Source organism: Hyperolius riggenbachi, chromosome 7 (genome assembly GCF_040937935.1).
Source record: "Hyperolius riggenbachi isolate aHypRig1 chromosome 7, aHypRig1.pri, whole genome shotgun sequence".
Taxonomy (NCBI): Eukaryota; Metazoa; Chordata; class Amphibia; order Anura; family Hyperoliidae; genus Hyperolius; species Hyperolius riggenbachi.
In genome coordinates this window covers 98,022,515-98,038,240 of record NC_090652.1, presented here as the reverse complement: position 1 = coordinate 98,038,240, position 15,726 = coordinate 98,022,515, and the positions used below count along the sequence as shown (strand labels likewise).

The 15,726-nt window shown below is 44.8% G+C and overlaps 1 protein-coding gene and 1 long non-coding RNA gene across 2 annotated transcripts in view; one reads left to right on the top strand and one right to left on the bottom strand.

Annotated features, from left to right (window-relative positions):
• The window catches only part of TEDC2 (tubulin epsilon and delta complex 2), a 106,492-nt gene that overhangs the window by 15,227 nt on the left and 75,539 nt on the right, over positions 1-15,726 (bottom strand). Inside the window, exon 9 of the mRNA XM_068244421.1 lies at positions 3,629-3,727. Within this exon, the coding sequence (XP_068100522.1) occupies positions 3,629-3,727 (99 nt within the window). The remainder of the gene's footprint in view (positions 1-3,628; positions 3,728-15,726) is intronic.
• The window catches only part of LOC137524492 (uncharacterized), a 58,459-nt gene that overhangs the window by 23,041 nt on the left and 19,692 nt on the right, over positions 1-15,726 (top strand). The window lies entirely within an intron of this gene.

The following is a 15,726-nucleotide window of genomic DNA, read 5'->3' as shown; positions in this document are numbered from 1 at the left end:
TGACGTCCTCTCCTGGGACAGACAGTGCATCTTACCAATCGCACAAGGGAGCTAACATTATGTGTCCATGTGCACCATGCACATACACCAGCATAAGCTGTGTGCATGCTGACAAACATACAGGGGAAGGAGGGAGTGCACTGAACTAGACCCTAGCCACAGGGGTCAGCAACAAGAAAAAAATACATATATCCAGGCACATCACCTCTAGTTAGGACATTATATATGTATTTTTTTGTGTTAAAATAATGACTGTTCTTAAAATCTCTCTATAGTCCACAGGCTTCCCAGGTCCTTCTCCTACCATTCAGCACAAGGTCCCACTAACCATATTTGATCCATCAGATCAAATATGCTTTCTCTTCCCAGGAGCCCAGCCATTAACATGCACATCCACAATGGGCATGTGGGAGTGTGGTTCACTCATGCCCAGTAGAACAAAGTGCTCATGCACAGTAGATGAAAGCCATGCACAAGCGGATCTATTCTACTAGGCAGACACAGACCGTACCTCCACACGCACACTGGGCCACAGCTACAATCCTTGACACAAGATAAAAATATGATAGGTGAGGGAGAGGAGTGCATATAGAATGCATAGCGGAAGCTGTCACTTACCTCCCGGGATCCATGCATAGCATGTCCTTCCGCTGTTACAAGGATACAGGAATCCTAGAACCAGGAAGGACGAAGGATGTGTTGCGCTTGGACCCCGGGAGGTAATTGATAGCTTTCACTCCGCATTCTGATTGCTCTCAATCCCCGCCCGCTGCATCCCCTGGGCAATGCCCTGCTTCACCCACCCCTAGAAATGTACAGGCATGTACCATATGAATCATTTAGGCCCCTTTCACATTAGCACGATGCATCACTCCCTCACCACTCCCCAGTCACAGTGGCCATCAGTCTCTATGAGAAGTGGACTCCAACAATGCAATGATCTATTCAAATTGTTGCAGTGGCGGAGCTCATGCGCCGATCGGCTGAAAAATAGTTACGTATGTCCTGTCCAGCATTGTGCATGTCATGGTTTGGAGGGCGGAGCTATGCATATTACTTCGTCGGCACACTCTGCCATGTGGTAATGTGGAAGGGAAAATGGTGCAGAGCAATTGTCCTGTGGCATCCTCCCCTGCCGCAGGGCAATCGCACTGCACCATATGTGAAATTAGCCTAAAATATTGAATGAAATAATACATGAATCTTTACAATAATAAAGTTTGAGGCTTCCTCCTCCCGAGGCAAGTCTTATGGGGTACTTACCTCGGAAGAGGGAAGCCTCTGGATCCTAATGAGGCTTCCCCTGTCCTCTTCATCCTTGGGGATCCAGCGCTGTCAGCCCCTGAAAACCCGCCAACAGGCTTGTCAGCAGGTGGCGCAGGCACAGTAGGAGCTTCAGCGTATGGCAATATTTACCAAGCTCCTGTGCAGTTGCAGTACAAGCTTCCCTTCAGACTCCGGTGGAAATTGCTGAGCCCGATCAAGTCCGCTCTTCTGCGCAGGTGACCCGATCGGGCTTACCAGTAGCTATTTCCTCCAGAGCCTGAGGGGAACCTTGTCCCTGCAGATGCACAGGAGCGAGGCTTGGTAAATATTGCAGCACGCTGTTCAGGGGCTGCCAGCGCTGGATCTCCAAGTCTGAAGAGAATGGGGGAAAACTCATTAGGATCCAGAGGCAACATGCGTTTTGCTTGTTTATTGATTTATTTAAGTATTTATATAACGCCAACATATTACCCTGCACTGTACAGAGTAAATTGTCTTGTCAACAACTGTCCCTCGGAGGAGCTCACAATCTAATCCCTACCATAGTCATATGTCTATGTATGTATAGTGTAGTGCATGCATCATAGTCTAGGGCCAATTTAGGGGGAAGCCAATTAACTTATGTGTATGTTTTTTGGGATGTGAGAGGAAACCGGAGTGCCTGGAGGAAACCCACGCAGACACGGGGAGAACATACAAACTCCTTGCAGATGTTGACCTAGCTAGGATTCAAACTAGGGTCCCAGGGTCCAAGTCGAGAGCGCTAACCACTACGCCACCGTGCAGCTTGTTTCACTGCATTTGCATTTTGCACATATGAATCGAAAGCGCATTTTTGTGTGTTTTGGATGCGTTTCTGATATGAGTTTTGTGCTAATTTTTGGGAATGTGGCCAGCATAAGTACACATTTTCAATGTCCTCTCTGGCTCATCACTGGGAAGTCAACAGGAAGTGGAAATACATCATCAAACCTGGCTTAAAAAAAAAACCAAACACATAAAAAACCACAATGAAACGTTATACCTCAGCGTCACTATTGACACACATCATGTGCATTTTAGATGCATTTTGGAAAAATATGCAGCAACACTTTGAAACTCCCTCCATGGCATTTACAAACACCTGAATATATCCTCTGTAACACAGTCCAACCTGCAACCATATATTGATCTGAGACATATGTACTTTGAGTCCTGTGGGTGAAAAGCGCTTTAAAAATAGTTAATGTATTATTTAGCCATGTGTTCCACAGGGCGCTTTCTCAAGCTATTAACTATGAGAAATTTCATCCGGCGGGAATCAGGACTCATTCCCTTGGGTGAGCGTTCTGGACCAAGGCTGTACAGATGTGTCGCCAGCCTGCAGTTCTGTTGCTATGGAGGGAAAGGAGCCCCAGTGGAATGGTGCACCTCAGAGATGGTGGGGGGAGGGAAAGAACAATGCCCCTGGCTAGCACTCAGCCAAGTCAATCAGCTTTAGCGGATTGACAGGTGACGCATGAAGAGAAGTCGGGGGCTGCTGTACACACCAGATTCTAGGCAGAGGTGGGCCCCACCAACCAAGAACCATCTAGTGTGTGTACGAAGCTTTAGTTATGACAGCATTCCAGACCTTTTCTCATTCATGAACCAGTAAAGCAGGACACTTTAAAGGATACCAGAGCCAAAACCCTTAGGAGAAATGGGGGAAGCCAGCATGTTTAGTGAGCGGTCCTTATGGCCCCTGCTTCCCCCGTTCTCCTGTGTCCCCCTACTTTCTTATATAAAGCCTCCTGGCAGCCTCTTCCGGAACACAGGAGAACGGGGGGAGCAGTGGCCATCAGGACAGCTCACCATACAAGGCGGCTCCCCCAGTTTCTCCCAAGGGTTTTGGGCTCTGGTATCCTATAATGCTTAAAAATGGTGCAAGTTTAACCAGCAGGTGCAGCATAAAAAAGTAATGAAGAAATAAATGTTCAATATTTCATACACTGTTAAAAAACAATGTTGGTGCTCAACATAAAGCAAATATATAAAAATACTACACTATATATTGCCTTTAAAGAACATCTCGCGCAATATGTTTAATCGGCTGTCACTTAATGCATCTTCGACAAATAACTGCAATTTGCGGTACCTTCTTAGAGGCCATCAAATATTTGAAACTGTTTTCTTCAGATGCGCAGTCCGTTAAATAATGCAGTGTAATTTTCAGCACAGATTGCTGGATAAATTGGTATTCCAGCAGTCTGTATTTATGAAGCAGATGGAGACCTCTTGTCCCCCCAGATGATGAATAGCGACGTAATAATTTTGTAAGGAGACCGATTGTGCAATAAGACAGGACAGGATGTCTGACCTGATCACTCCACACATCGCTTACCCAGCTGGAGGTTCTGCAGCTCGGAATGAGACTTGGTTACTTCATCTTGAAGGGATTCCAACATCAGCAGGCTTCGGTAGTTTTGCCAGTGAGCTGGACCTTTAGAGAAAACAGAAAAGAAACATCAGACTTAGAGCTTCCTTCAAAATACGACCTTTCCTAAAAAGTCAATAAAAATTAGTGCCACGTTGTTTTAGTGGGCTGATTTATGATAAGATGGCCTGGTTGCATTCTAGGGGAAATAAAAGACAACTCTGACACAGATCTCTGGCTCTAAGGCAAAATGTTTACTTGGAGTTTATCTCTCTCCAGCTGGACTCATTAAAAGCAGAACAGCTCACATAAAAAAGCTACAGTGCATCTGTCAGCACGGCAAAAAGGACACATACTTTGTATTATTGAAATAAAGAGAACCTGTCAGGTCAGATAAAGTGCTTAAACGAGCAATACTGCCAAAGCACAGGCACACTGATGTCTCCATTTACCTGTGTTAATTCTCGGGTTCTGCACACCTGGATCTTCGAGGGCTTCAATACATATGGACCTGATCATTCCTGGGCCTTGGAAGCAAGGACATACTTAGATACGGGTGGCCTTGAGGCAAATAAAAGTGTCCCTTCTTGCAGCACACGTTTCCCAACAACCAACATTTTTTTTCCTCTTACATTATTCTGAACCCTTAGTTTACTTAAAGGGAACCTGAAGCGAGTAAAATTATTTAAAATAAACACATGACGTAGCTGCAAATTAATATTACATACTAACCTCACAGTCAGTTCCTCTCAGAAGCTCACCATTTTCTTCTTACAGTGATTCCTTTCAGTTCTGACAATATTTTGTCAGAACTGAAATACACTAGTTGCTGTCAGTTATATATCAGCAGGTGTCAGTTACAACTGAATGTGCAAGGTAATGTCCATGTTTCCCTTTGGCTCAAGTAGGTGATATTACAGTTTAACAGTGTGTTGACCAGGAAGCTGTTATGGGGTAATGGCCATTTTTTAAATGGAGGATGGATAATTCCATTGATTACAGCAGACAAACAGGACGCAGGAGAGGAGAAAGAGATTGAGAAATACACTACACAGGATGCAAGTATGACCTGTGTATGGTTATTTTGACTTTTTATTTTCAGTTCAGGTTCTCTTTAAACATGAACCCTTATGTTTCACCCTTATACTAACTGTATGCTTTATATCCTTAGCACCTACCTTCATAGCTCCTGAAACATACAGTAGAGTCTCCTTAAAACTGAAGGTAATTGCAGGCTATTCACATTCCACAAGTTCAAAAAGTAAGGCTATATTGATTTACTTCATGACATTGGGTGAAGCCATGCAGTTTTTTGCCCTTAGAGTAATTTATTCAACATACATATTGCAGTTTTCAGAATCACTCCTGATTTGCAAGTTATGTTTTGTATAGGACTCTATGGGCCTGTGTGTGATCTTTGAACTTTGGTGTATTTTGAGCTAGGCAACTAAGAACTATGAATGCTGGGAGAGATTGGAGCAGGGATCTAGTCCTGGGAAAAGAAGTGAGTGGACTCACTTAGAAAACCCATGCGCGCCAAAAAATGGGCGTGGTCAAGCATACTGTGGGCGTGGTCATGGGCCAAATATACATGACCTTAGCAGTGATGTAAAAGGAAAAGGTCTGCCGGGGAAGTTTCATCTCTGCCGTAGTGTATCCCCCCAAAATAGATGTAATCTGACAGCATTTCACCAAAAAGAAACATCATCTGGTAGAAGTTCCTCCAAAATACAGATAATATGGCAGTGGTTCCCCCAAAATAGATAATGTGGCAGCAGCAGTTCCCCCAACATTAGAGTGACCAGATTTTTGTGGGTCAAACCTGGGACGGGGAGGGGGGGGAGCGTGGGGGGTGGCACGCGTAGCGCGCGCGGCGAAAAGTGGGGAGGACTGAGGAGCGCGCAGCAACGAAGACTGGGGGGGGGGGCTGCACAGCGCGCCGCGGTGAAAAATGGGCGTGGCCATGACATTGTATGGGCGGAGCTAACGTAATGATGTAACAGCGAGGCATAAGACAAACGAGACTTTGCATGGTTGTGCAGAAACTGTGTGATGCTAATAGTATACCGTAACCACAAAGCAGCAAACATAGCCATCTATGACCATTAAATAATAAATGCAGTAACAGTTACCCCGGACACCAGAAAATAAACGCAATGGGCAACATGTCAGCACAAAATAAATGCAATGCGGGCAACATGTCAGCACAAAATAAATGCAATGCGGGCAACATGTCAGTATAAAATAAATGCAATGCGGGCAACATGTCAGTACAAAATAAACGCAATGCGGGCAAACATTTCACCAGAAAATAAACGCAATGCGGGCAAACATTTCACCACAAAATAAACGTAATGCGGGCAAACATGTCAGTACAAAATAAAACACAATGCAGGCAAACATGTCAGTACAAAATAAACGCAATGCGGGCAAACATTTCACCAGAAAATAAACGCAATGCAGGCAAACATTTCCCCAGAAAATAAACGCAATGCGGGCAAACATTTCACCAGAAAATAAACGCAATGCGGGCAAACATTTCACCAGAAAAGAAACGCAATGCGGGCAAACATTTCACCAGAAAAGAAACGCAATGCGGGCAAACAATTCACCAGAAAAGAAACGCAATGCGGGCAAACATTTCACCAGAAAAGAAACGCAATGTGGGCAAACATTTCACCTGGAAAAGAAACGCAATGCGGGCAAACATTTCACCAGAAAAGAAACGCAATGCAGGCAAACATTTCACCTGGAAAAAAAAAACGCAATGCGGGCAAACATTTCACCTGGAAAAGAAACGACCTGAAAAAGAAACGCAATGCGGGCAAACATTTCACCAGAAAAGAAACGCAATGCGGACAAACATTTCACCTGGAAAAAAAAAACGCAATGCGGGCAAACATTTCACCTGGAAAAGAACCGACCTGAAAAAGAAACGCAATGCGGGCAAACATTTCACCAGAAAAGAAACGCAATGCGGGCAAACATTTCACCAGGAAAAAAAACGCAATGCGGGCAAACATTTCACCTGGAAAAGAAAGCATTTACTCACCTGGCAGAAGTCTCCGGCCTCTGGCGCGCTGCTCCCGGGACCATCTTGCTGCTGATCTTCTCTCCCGCGCTGACAGGGCTACGGCAAGATGGCCCCCGAAGCCCTGTACTGGAGACACAAATAGTCTCCAGTACAGGGCTCCGGCAGCCATCTTGCCGTAGCCCTGCTCGCCTGCGGTGCCGGAACACCGGAAGACAGTTAGGCTGGAGCGGGGCTGCGGGCAATGAACTGGCACGGCGTCTATAGACGCCGCTGCCAGTTCATGAGTATAAAGTGGCCAGAGTCCCAAGGCCGGGACGTCCCGCTGCTGAAAGCGGGACGTTTCCCGGGACCTCATGCTGCTTGGGACAGCGGACCCCTAATCCGGGACGCGTCCCGGGCACTCCGGGACGTCTGGTCACTCTACCCAACATACACAATTTGGAAGCAGTTCCCCAAAATATGCGAAACCTGGCAGCGGAACACCCAAAATACATATAATCTGGCAGTAGTGGTCTCCCAAACATACACAATCTGGCAGCATTTCCCCAAAATACGCATAATCTGGCAGCAGCCGTTCCCGTAACATACACATAATCTGGCAGCTGTTCCCCAAAATACACGTAATCTGGCAGCAGCCGTTCCCCTAACATACACATAATGGCGTCAATTCACCAAAGGTTACCAACCCATTTATCTCTTGGGAGGTAATTTACCTCCTGTGATATCTCCAAATAGCAATTCTCCAGAAGTATAGGGGAAAATATCGACAGAGAGAAATGCAAGAGATAAATGTGAGATAAGTATGAGATAAATAAGTGATAGTTAGTAGTTAGTTTTTCTCCAAATCACAATTTACCAGGGAAGAAAGGGGGTGTGGCCATTCGTTATTTTTTCATCTCTTTATCCCCTGAATGAACCTGGAGATATCGTGGTTTTCACACAGCAGCTGCTGCTGTGGAAGATGGAGCCTTTTGAGCTTACTCCGTTAGGCCTGGTGCACACCAAAAACCGCTAGCAGATCCGCAAAATGCTAGCAGATTTTGAAACGCATTTTCTTCTTTTTCTGTAGTGTTTCAGCTAGCATTTTGCGGTTTTGTGAAGCGTTTTTGGTGTAGTAGATTTCATGTATTGTTACAGTAAAGTTGTTACTGAACAGCTACTGTAACAAAAACCGCCTGGCAAACCGCTCTGAAGTGCCGTTTTTCAGAGCGGTTTGCGTTTTTCCTATACTTAACATTGAGGCAGAATCGCCTCCGCAATCCAAAATCTGCAGCAGCCCGGGAGTATGCGTTACCTGCAAAACGCCTCCCGCTCTGGTGTGCACCAGCCCATTGCAATACATTACCCAAGCGTATCCGCAGCCGCAAGCGGATCGCAAAACGCAGCCGAACCGCTTTGATGTGCACTAGGCCTTAGAGCTTGCTTCTATTATGAGGAGACAAAGGCGCAGGAGGAGGGTCTGTTTAATCGCCCCTCGTATTTTTCGTGAGAGAACAGTTCTTGATAATTTTACTGAGACAGAGGTGGTGAAGAAGTTCAGACTCACTCGTGATATGATTTATGATATGATCCGGCAGTAAAAGGCGGGATTACTCTGGTCACGTAGTGGTAAAACTCCGCCTCCTACCCACAATGCTTCACTTTCAAGCTCACAGAGAGGAAAAGTATCCCATGTAAATCATTAATACCGATTACCTAACTCTCTGCTTTCTCACACTTTCCTCATGCATATCTCTCCATTATCCCCTGCTATCGAACATTTTTCTCTCTGTCCTCTCACACTGGTGAATTGACTCCAGAGTGTTAAAATACCTCATGAGATAAACTACCTACCTTTTTTCTCTTAGTAAATCCTCTCTGGTGAATTGACGCCAATCTGGCAGCCAGTTCCCCAAAATACATAACAGCGGTTCCACAAAAATGCAGATAATCTGACAGCAGTTCCCGCAAAATAGGTACCCCCAGCATAGGTAGCCAGGTCTATAGGTGTCCCCAGTATAAGTAGCCATGAGTATAGTAGTCCCCAGTATATGTAGCCAGAGGTATATGTCCCAGTATATGTAGCCAGGGGTATATGTGCCCAGTATATGTAGCCAGGGGTATATGTCCCCAGTATATGTAGCCAGGGGGTATGTGTCCCCAGTATATGTAGCCAGGGGTATATATGCCCAGTATATGTAGGCAGGGGTATACGTGCCCAGTATATGTAGTCAGGGGTATATGTGCCCAGTATATGTAGTCAGGGGGTATATGTGCCCAGTATATATGTAGTCAGGGGTATATGTGCCCAGTATATGTAGCCAGGGGTATATGTGCCCAGTATATGTAGTCAGGGGGTATATGTGCCCAGTATATGCAGCCAGGGGGTATATGTGCCCAGTATATGTAGTCAGGGGGTATATGTCCCCAGTATATGTAGTCAGGGGGTATATGTGCCCAGTATATGTAGTCAGGGGGTTTATGTGCCCAGTATATGTAGCCAGGGGGTATATGTGCCCAGTATATGTAGTCAGGGGGTATATGTCCTCAGTATATGTAGCCAGGGAGTATATGTGTCCAGTATATGTAGTCAGGGGGTATATTTGCCCAGTATATGTAGCCAGGGGGTATATGTGCCCAGTATATGTAGCCAGGGGGTATATGTGCCCAGTATATGTAGCCAGGGGGATATGTGCCCAGTATATGTAGTCAGGGGGTATATGTGCCAGAATAGGTAGCCAAGTGTCCCCCCCAGCAGGAGGGGAGCAGCGCAGAGAAGACGGAGAGCTGTGAGCAGCGGTGGAGAAGGGGGCCATCTCCCCCCCTTCTCTCACCTCGGGGCTCTCCTTCCCTCGCTCTCCCCTCCACAAGTAATGTGTGGGCAGCCGGCAGTGGGCGGGACTTACCTCTCCTCGTCGTCGGAACACCGGATCTGCATGCCGCAAGTCTGGTCTGGTTCAGACCAGAGCAGCGGCACGCAGATTCGGCGCCGGAATGAGGAGAAGTAAGTCCCGCCTGCTGCCGGCTGCCCGCACGTTACTTCTGGAGGGGAGAGCGAGGGAAGGAGAGCCCTGAGGTGAGAGAAGGGGGGGGGGGAGATGGCCCCCTTCTCCACCGATACTCACAGCTCTCCATCTTCTCTGTGCTGCTCCCTCCACACATGCCAGCGTGGACGGCGTCCACCCTCGGGAAATAGTAAGTTGACGCCGTCCACGCCCCACTCGACCCCTGGATTGGAGTCCCCCTGTCTATTTTAAGGGCGATTAAGGAGGATGACATCTTTCCTTACATGAAAAAGTTACATGCAGGTTGGATTGGTGTGGCTCTGTAAAAAGTTTAAGCTATAGCATAAAGAGACGATTTGCATAATTGGGAGTAATACATCATTGTAAACCATATTTGTTCACTTAAAGGAAACCTGAGGTGAAAATAAACTAATGAGATAAACTAATGAGATAATGAGATATTGTATCTACTCCTAAAAATGACTTCTTTTTTTTTAATCCGTCAGTTTTATTTTCTGTTTATCAGTTAAGGAAATAATGTTTAATGACAGTCTTTCAGTGTCCTGGAAGCTAAAATACAAAACTATTGACCTTGTTTTTTTATCTATCCCCTGTAGTCAGATCATCTTTCCCAGAAAAGTATTTTATGGCTCTAATGTCTCATCAGTGAAGGTTATGTTATAGTCTTGACTTGAGAGAAACTGTCACTTGCATACGTAAATGTTAACACTTTCATGTAGAAAAAGAAAAGAAATGAACACATCCTAGTTATTTGTATGCATAGCACAGTATATACACGTCTACCTCATTATGTCACCTTTAAAGCTTAATTAATGTTGAATTAATACAAAAACAGAATTATTTAAAGCGGAATATAACCCTGCATTTCAACTTTGCTCTAAAACATTATTTACAGCAGATTATATGCAACCAGCATTTTTTTTTACTAGACCAGCATTGGAAGGGTTACACATAGTTTTAAAGTTCTGTGGAGAGAGCTGCTCCCAGCAGCCAAAGTTTAAATCGATACATTTCAGTAAACAAAATGTAGCAAGTGGTGAATGTTACACACTTTGGCTGTCCTCCAGCTCCTGCAGTCAGAGAGAGTGAGTCACATTCCACAGTTCTTACATTTTGTTTTGCTGAAATGTATCTATGTAAGCTTCAGATGCCGCAGCAGTTCTCTCCAGGAACGTTAAAGCTGTGTGTTTAACCCTTCCAATGCTGGTCTAGTAAAAAAAAAATGCTGGTTGCATATAATATGCTGTAAAATAATGTTTTAGAGCAAAGTTGAAATGCAGGGTTATATTCCGCTTTAATAGGTCAGTTACAATGTTTACAACACAAGTCCAAATCTGAGAATGAAGCTGGAGTATCATGCCCAATATTAGGGAGTTCTTTGTATGACACACAACTCTCTATTTTGTAAGGCCTGGTGCACACCGGTTTTTGTAGCATCTTTCAAACCGCTTCCGCCTGTGAAAGAGCTTGGCTAATGTATTTCAATGGGATGGTGCACACCAGCGGTTTGAGGTTTTTAGCAAACCGCAAATGTAGGTCCTGCAGCACTTTTGCGGTTTGCAGAAGCGTTTCTGCCTCAATGTAAAGTATAGGAAAATCTCAAACTGCTCTAGAAAACTCTAGATCAGAGCGGTTTTCCAGGCGTTTTTTGTTACTGTAACAATATATGAAATCTGCTACACAAAAACGCTCCAACAAATGCTAGCCATGTTTAGAAAACGTCTCTAACATGCCTAGAATCGCTCTGAAATCTGCTCCAAAAACCTCTAGCGTTTTGAGGATCTGCTAGCGGTTTTGGTGTGCACTGGGCCTCACAGCTTAGGCATTGTCACACACAGCACTTGCATGCAATAATTTCATTAGCAAAGCTTAGAAATATAATAATATGTATAAATAAAAACAGCCTTGGGCACAAAATGCTTTTTGCTGGAGCAAGGGCAGAGCGGAATTACTGGCCACAGACGCACACGGTTAAGAGGGACGGAGCGGGACGCTGCAACTACTTCACCACGGATAAGTCTGATGGGCATCGTAGTGGATTTTATTGTTATGCCTTATAAACATCAGGACGTGCAAGTGCAAATCCTTATGCGGATAGAGGCAGCTTTTATGGTTTTACACTATGTCATTTTTATGTTTTATCGAGAGTGGAAAACTGAATTAAATTTGTAAGTTTGAAGAACTTGAAGCAAGTCAGTCATTCCATTAAGCGCTGTATCCACCTGCAAGGTGGGCTTGATCTGGTGAGCAGTTTAAGGGCCCGTTCACACTGCACGCGTTTCCAGCCGCGTTTTGGAAACGCGTGCAGGTGGCCGACACGCACGACATCAGACATTGCATAGAGTGCAATGTCTGATGTTCACACAGCATGCGTTCCGGACCTGTGCGGTCCAGGAACGCATGCTGCACGCAGATTTTACAAAAACGCGCGGCTGTCCCATTCACTTTTCAGTGATGGGATCAGCCACGCAACGCACACGAACGTGGATGGCGTGCGTTCGTACGCGTTGCGTTCCGCATGCGTGGCCGTCCGCGTTTTGCAGTCTGAACGGGCCCTAAGTGTTAATCACAAATGGTGTGACACGGCACTGAGTGTGTATAAGAGGGTACTGGTGGAGCACAGATGATTCTCTTGCCATAACTAGATTACCCTATGTGGAGGTCTATTGTATTTTCCAGAATAAGGAAGTGGATGCCGAGGCTCTGAGACTGTATAAGCGCATGACCCACCTGAACAATTGAGGTGGATAACATCTGGTGAGCACTGCAGCAGTAGGGTGCTATTGAGTGGCACAGCGGGTTCTCACGAGCACGGGTGTGTTTGGTACAAAGGCCCAGTATGGACGTTATTATCCTATGTGGAGTTTAATTTTTTGCAGATGTTGATGGAGAGCGCAGCAGTGCATAAAATAACTAGGCTGTGTTCCTTTTTTTTCTTTGTCTGCCTAAAAAAGTTAAACTTCAGATATGCAATTGACAGTTTCTATGCCGGGCCGGGACCGGGTCGGACTATTACATAACCCTCACTGATAAGAAATTACAGCCAGAAACCAGGAGTTAGCTCACCTGGTAACGACATTTTAGTAACACTCCAGGACAGGTACACATTGAGACTTGGCTCCTCCCAGGAACAGGAAATATCCGAAAGCCTCTCTATAAATTGAACATGGACCAAGGGTCAGGCAGTATAATATCAAGGAACAGGAACAACATACTAACATAACCCTATTATATTACATCTAAATACATATAACATAACATGTATATCATGCAATATTTGATATATATGGGGGTGGGTACCCCCACCTGTCCTGGAGTGTTACTAAAATGTCGTTACCAGGTGAGCTAACTCCTGGTTTTTCCATAACACTCCAGGACAGGTACACATTGAGATGATAAGCAAGAAATCAATCACCAACCTCAGGGTGGGCTAACTGCCCTTAAGACAGTTCTTCCGAAGTCCTGATCGGCCTCCGTTATTCGATCCAGACGGTAGTGCCTCATGAAGGTCCCCAAATTCTTTCAGGTCGCCGCCTTGCAGATATTCAACGGTGATGTACCTGCCCTGTAAGCCCACGTAGTTGCGGCTGCCCTGGTGGAATGAGCTTTTAGGTTTACTGGAGGATCCTTCCCCATGATCTTGTAGGACTCAAAGATACAATCTTTAATCCATTTGGCTATGGTTTTTGTCGATGCTTTTAATCCCTTGGATTTACCTGCATAGTTGATAAATAACGATTCCGATTTTCTGAATTCTTTGACTTTTTCCAGGTAAGAAATTAAATTCTCTCGAACATCCAGTTTGTGTTGTATAATTTCCTTTTCTGTTGTCGGATTCATACAGAACGAAGGTAATATTATCTCTTGTGTCCTGTGGAACATGTCTCCCACTTTTGGTAGGAATTCTGGACTTGTTCGAAGAACAACCCTATCATTAAAGAAAGAACAATACGGTTCGTTGCATGAGAGAGCTTGAAGCTCACTAATGCGTCTAGCTGACGTAATTGCCACTAGAAATACTGTTTTCAGTGTAATCATTTTTAAAGAATCTTCATCAAACTGGTTGTTTGTTAATGCTTGCAAGACCAAGGGTAGATCCCACTTCGGAAACTGTCTAACTCTGACTGGTCTATTCCTTTCAATGGATCTTACAAATCTGATTATCAAAGGGTCTAGTGCTAATTTTTTGTCTAAATAAACCGATAGAGCCGATATCTGGACCTTAATGGTGCTTAAGGCTAACCCTTTATCAACCCCCTCCTGCAGAAATTCTAAAATTGTCGCCATTTCTGTGGAGTGGAAGTTTGAATTTTCTAGCCATAAATTAAAAGTTTTCCAGTACTTCTGGTATATTAATCGAGTGTTTTCCTTCCTACTTTTTAATAGGGTATTCACTACTCTAGAGGACAATCCTTTACCTTCAAGGACTGCCCTTTCAGAAACCACGCCGTAAGTTTCCATTTTCCTAGATTTCCTACAGCTTGGTCTTGGACCCGTATCATATTGTCTGATACTGGTATCTCCCATGGCTCCTTTACTAACATTGATAGGAGAAGCGGGTACCAGGCCCTCCTGGGCCAGTTCGGAGCAACTAGGATCAAATGACAGTGTGACTTCATTAATTTCTGCAATACTAGGGGTATTAGATTTAATGGTGGAAAGGCATACAGTATCTCCTGATTCCAGTCTTGTGCCAGGGCATCTATGGCTACTGGATTGTCCATCATATTGAGGGAAAAAAACTGCTCGCACTTCCTGTTGGACCGACTTGCAAATAAGTCCAGTTGTGGCTGCCCCCATTTGCTTACTATGGTCTGGAATAGATCTTGGTTGAGAGACCACTCCGTGTTGGTTACTTGAACTCTGCTCAACTGATCCGCTAAATAGTTCAATTCCCCTTTTAAGTGGACTGCTGTTAATGATAAAAGCTCTTGCTCTGCCACCTCTAGAATCTCCAGGGTCAGGAATAGCAATCTCCTCGACCTGGTTCCCCCCTGGCGATTTATGTATGCTACCACAGTTGCATTGTCTGAACGAATTTGTACGTGACAATTCCTGAGCATGTGGATTGTACTGATTAATGCTAACTTCACCGCCATCAATTCTCTGAAGTTGGATGACTGATCTGCTATTGCCTGATTCCATAGACCCTGTACTTGGAAAGTGTCCACATGGGCTCCCCAACCCGCCATACTTGCGTCTGTTGTCAAGATTTTTTGGACAGGTAGGGACCAGAGTCTGCCCTGTGTGAGGTGCTGCGATGTCTGCCACCAATCTAGACTCTCCTTTATATGGGAATCTACAGCCACTGTACAGTCTAGTGCATCCTGCTGTTTGTTCCATCTGGCTAGCATCCATGACTGCAAAACTCTGGTGTGCTTCAAGGCCCACTGAACTGCTGGAGCCACTGAAGACAGGAGACCTAGAAGCTGCATGATCTGTCTGATCCTTACTGTTTCGTAAGTCTTGAATTTCTCCACTTCGTTTACTAATTTTTGTATTTTCTCTTGTGGAAGAAAAATTCTCTGTTGTATTGAGTCTATTATAAAACCTAGGAACAAGATCTTCTGGGTTGCAGATAGTTGTGACTTCTCCCTGCTTACAATCCAACCTGACTGCTGTAGCTGACTCAGTACAATCTGTTTGTGTTGCTCTAGTTCTTTTAAAGTTCTTGCTACTATCAACAGATCGTCTAAATAAGGGATTATAATTATTCCTTCTCTGTGCATGGCCGCAATCAGCTCTCCCATTACCTTTGTAAAGATTCTTGGGGCTGATGTTATGCCAAATGGGAGGCAGCGGAACTGAAGATGCTGAACTCCCCTTTCCATCTGAACTGCGAATCTTAGAAATTTTTGCGATTCGAGTTCTATTGGAATGTGCCAATAAGCGTCCTGCAGGTCCACACTTGCCATAAAGCCGTCTGGTATCAGTAAATTTCTTATGGAGTAAATTGACTCCATTCGGAATTTTTCGTATTTTATATATGGATTGATTGGTTTTAAGTTTAGAATTATTCTGAACTT